A 3,503-nucleotide genomic window follows, 5' to 3' on the forward strand; every position below is an offset into this window, starting at 1 on the left:
CACACCCTCTCACAGGTATATACTCTCTCACACGCACACACCCTCTCACAGGTATATACTCAGTTTCACACACACCCTCTCACAGGTATATACTCTGTCTCACACACACCCTGTCACAGGTATATACTCTGTCTCATAAACACCCTGTCACAGGTATATACTCTGTCTCTCACACACACACACACACACCCTCTCACAGGTATATACTCTGTCCCACACACACACACCCTCTCACAGGTGTTTTCTCTGTCTCACACACACACCCTCTCACAGGTATACACTCTGTCTCTCTCTCTCTCACACACACCCTCTCACAGGTATATACTCTCACACACATACACCCTCTCACAGATATATACTCTGTCTCAAACACACACACACACAAACACTCTCACATGCACACACCCTCTCACAGGTATATACTCTGTCTCACACACACCCTGTCACAGGTATATACTCTGTCTCACACACACCCTGTCACAGGTATATACTCTGTCTCACACACACCCTGTCACAGGTATATACTCTGTCTCATAAACACCCTGTCACAGGTATATACTCTGTCTCTCACACACACACACACACACACACACCCTCTCACAGGTATATACTCTGTCTCACACACACCCACACACACTCTCACACACACACACACACACACTCTGTCACAGGTACATTCTCTGTCTCACACACTCTCTCTCCCATACTCTCTCTCACTCTCACTCCCTCACACACACTCCCTCTCCTACACAAACAATTACACACTCTCTCCCCCACACAACACACTCACTCTCCCTCTCCCATACTCTCTCACTCCCTCTCACACATACACGTCTATGGGGGGAATGTGCATTTGCAGATACATTCTGTTTTGTTCAAAAAACACACAATCTGTAGACAGCCAATGCAAGTAACATTGTATAAATTGTTACTTTGGAAACAGAACCAATCTGACTCAAGTTTGGGATACAGACAGACTCGAACCTCACACCGTTAATACATTGTCTGAGCTGAGACGTCACCTTGTTTAATAAAACCTGAAATTAACTGGAGAGTGTGACTCAAAAGAAGTTTTGGGATTTACATATTAATCAATCAAACCCTGCATCCCCATTCTAAGTCATTAAAGACTTTTAGATTTTGTTCAATACATCACATCAGTTGTATGACACTTTGATCTTTCACTAAAAATTCTGTGTCTGATGATCCTGCTACCTGACCCAAGGAGCAGCGCTCCGAAAGCTAGGGCTTCCAAATAAACAGCTAGTGCTGTTGGACTATAACCTGGTGTTGTGTGGTTTTTAACCTCAAGGATGCAAGCTTACTACACGTGACTCCAGACCCACAGCTAATGCGGTTGACTCTTCCCTGCCTTCTGGGCAATTTGAGACCGGCAATAAATGCTCGATCCAGGCAGCTATGCCCTGCTCCCGTGGATGAATTTTTTTTTAAAATCCCCAGACTGGTGATCCTTTACCCATCGCTAAATTGCTCCAGACCTGGCAAATTCCGGCAAATCTCCCCCGCAGTCCAACTCCAATGCGATCACCTCCTTCCCCTGGCACGGAGACTGGAACTGCACACAGTTCGTGGCCTGACCCACGTTATAGACAGCTCCATCCTAACCTGAGGAAGGGTTGAGTCCATGTGGATTGCAATCACTGCAATTTCGGAAGGATGAGGACCTCATTAGAAGATGGGGAGTTTGGCTGGTTAGAGGGGGGGTGGGGCGGGGAAGGAAATGCAGAGGTCGGGGGGAATCCAGAACCGGGGATCACAGTCTAAAGGAGACGGAGTGGGAGAGGTGGGGAGAGATGTCTCCACCCAGAGAGTTAGGGGTGGGGTGTGAGTCTGTGAGCCCCCCCTGCCATACAAAGGGGTTGGAATCGAAACACTGAAAAGTATTGAAGAAAGAATCATAGAACGCCTACAGTGAGGAAACAGGCCATTTGGCCCAACAAGTCCACACTGACTCTCCGAAGAGTAGCCCACCCAGACCCATACCCCGACCCTATTGCTCCACATTTACTGCTGACTAATGCACCTAACCTACACATCCCTGGACACAACGGGACAATTTACAGTGGCCAATCCCACCCTAACCTGCACATCCCTGGGCACTATGGGACAATTTAGCACGGCCAATCCCACCCTAACCTGCACATCCCTGGGCACTACGGGGACAATTTAGCATGGCCAATCCCACCCTAAACTGCACATCTCTGGGCACGATGGGACAATTTAGCATGGCCAATCCCACCCTAAACTGCACATCTCTGGGCACAATGGGACAATTTAGCACGGCCAATCCACCCTAACCTGCACATCCCTGGGCACTACGGGACAATTTAGCACGGCCAATCCACACTAACCTTCACAACATTGGATTGTGGGAGGAAACCGGAGGAATCCCAAGCAGACACGGGGAGGGGGCGAGAACAGATAGTCACCCGAGGGTGGGGTCAAACCCAGGTCCCTGGTGCTGTGAGGCAGCATTGCCACCATGTCGCCCTCTTTCTTAGGAGGGGGAAAGGGATTGAGGGAATAGGACTTGTGGGGGGATGGAGAGAAAGCAGGGAGCAGGGGAGCGAGTTTGATGATTGGCTGCGAACCCATCGAACAGGGGTGGGGCAGAGCCTGGGGGGTGCTTGTTTGGCCTGTGCCATGCATCGCTCAGCGACCCCCTGTACCCAGTACCACGGGGGTGTGCTGATGATGGGGACCACAAGTTAATGTGTCTCTATCTGCCTGTAGGTGACCGGGAAGGGAGGCCGGGGAGATAGCACGAGGACGATGAGGGGTGTGCTGTGGCCAGCGTTCCTCCTGGGGACACTGTGTGCCTGGGCAGGCTGGGACCAGGCCATGGGAGGAGAAGCCAGGAGTCGGGAGACCCGATCCATTCCGGAGGCAGTGACGGAGCAGAGGTACTATCTGAGAAGGCTATTTGGCAACTACGGGCGGCACAGACGTCTCTCTCCTGAGGGTTTACGCCGCTTATTCGAGAGCCTTGGCCTAGGCCAGGTCCAGGTGGTGGAGATCGAACACGAGGGGCTGGGTCACGGTCACGTCTCTCACCTCGACGCCCTGGATCTCCAGGAACACAGGCATGTCCACAGTCACACCACAGAGGACCACCTCTCCAAGCTGGCCAGAGGGTCCCAGGATCCGACCGGGGCAGGGACAAGCATCCAGGCACCAAGGGTCACCACAGCTTCCAGCGTCAGGTGGGTCACTGCATCAGCTACCACAATCACGGCACACTCCTGCAGCTCCTCACTGAGGGAGTGTGTGTTGTGAGAGGGTCAGTGCTGAGGGAGTGTGTGTTGTGAGAGGGTCAGTGCTGAGGGAGTGGGTGCGGTGGGAGGGTCAGTGCTGAGGGAGTGGGTGCTGTGGGAGGGTCAGTGCTGAGGGAGGGGGAGCTGTGGGAGGGTCTCAGTGCTGAGGGAGTGGGTGCTGTGGGAGGGTCAGTGCTGAGGGAGGGTCAGTGCTGAGGGAGTGGGTGC

At 52.5% G+C, this 3,503-nt stretch overlaps 1 protein-coding gene across 1 annotated transcript in view; it reads left to right on the forward strand.

Annotated features, from left to right (window-relative positions):
• Positions 1-2,679: 2,679 nt before the first annotated feature.
• Positions 2,680-3,503, forward strand: part of LOC122547461 (zinc transporter ZIP10-like) — a 12,559-nt gene continuing 11,735 nt past the window's right edge. The window contains exon 1 of the mRNA XM_043686083.1: positions 2,680-3,224. Coding sequence (XP_043542018.1) covers positions 2,794-3,224 — 431 coding nt within the window. The 5' untranslated portion in view covers positions 2,680-2,793. The remainder of the gene's footprint in view (positions 3,225-3,503) is intronic.

The sequence above is a fragment of the Chiloscyllium plagiosum genome, unplaced genomic scaffold, assembly GCF_004010195.1.
Source record: "Chiloscyllium plagiosum isolate BGI_BamShark_2017 unplaced genomic scaffold, ASM401019v2 scaf_2636, whole genome shotgun sequence".
In the NCBI taxonomy this organism is placed as follows: Eukaryota; Metazoa; Chordata; class Chondrichthyes; order Orectolobiformes; family Hemiscylliidae; genus Chiloscyllium; species Chiloscyllium plagiosum.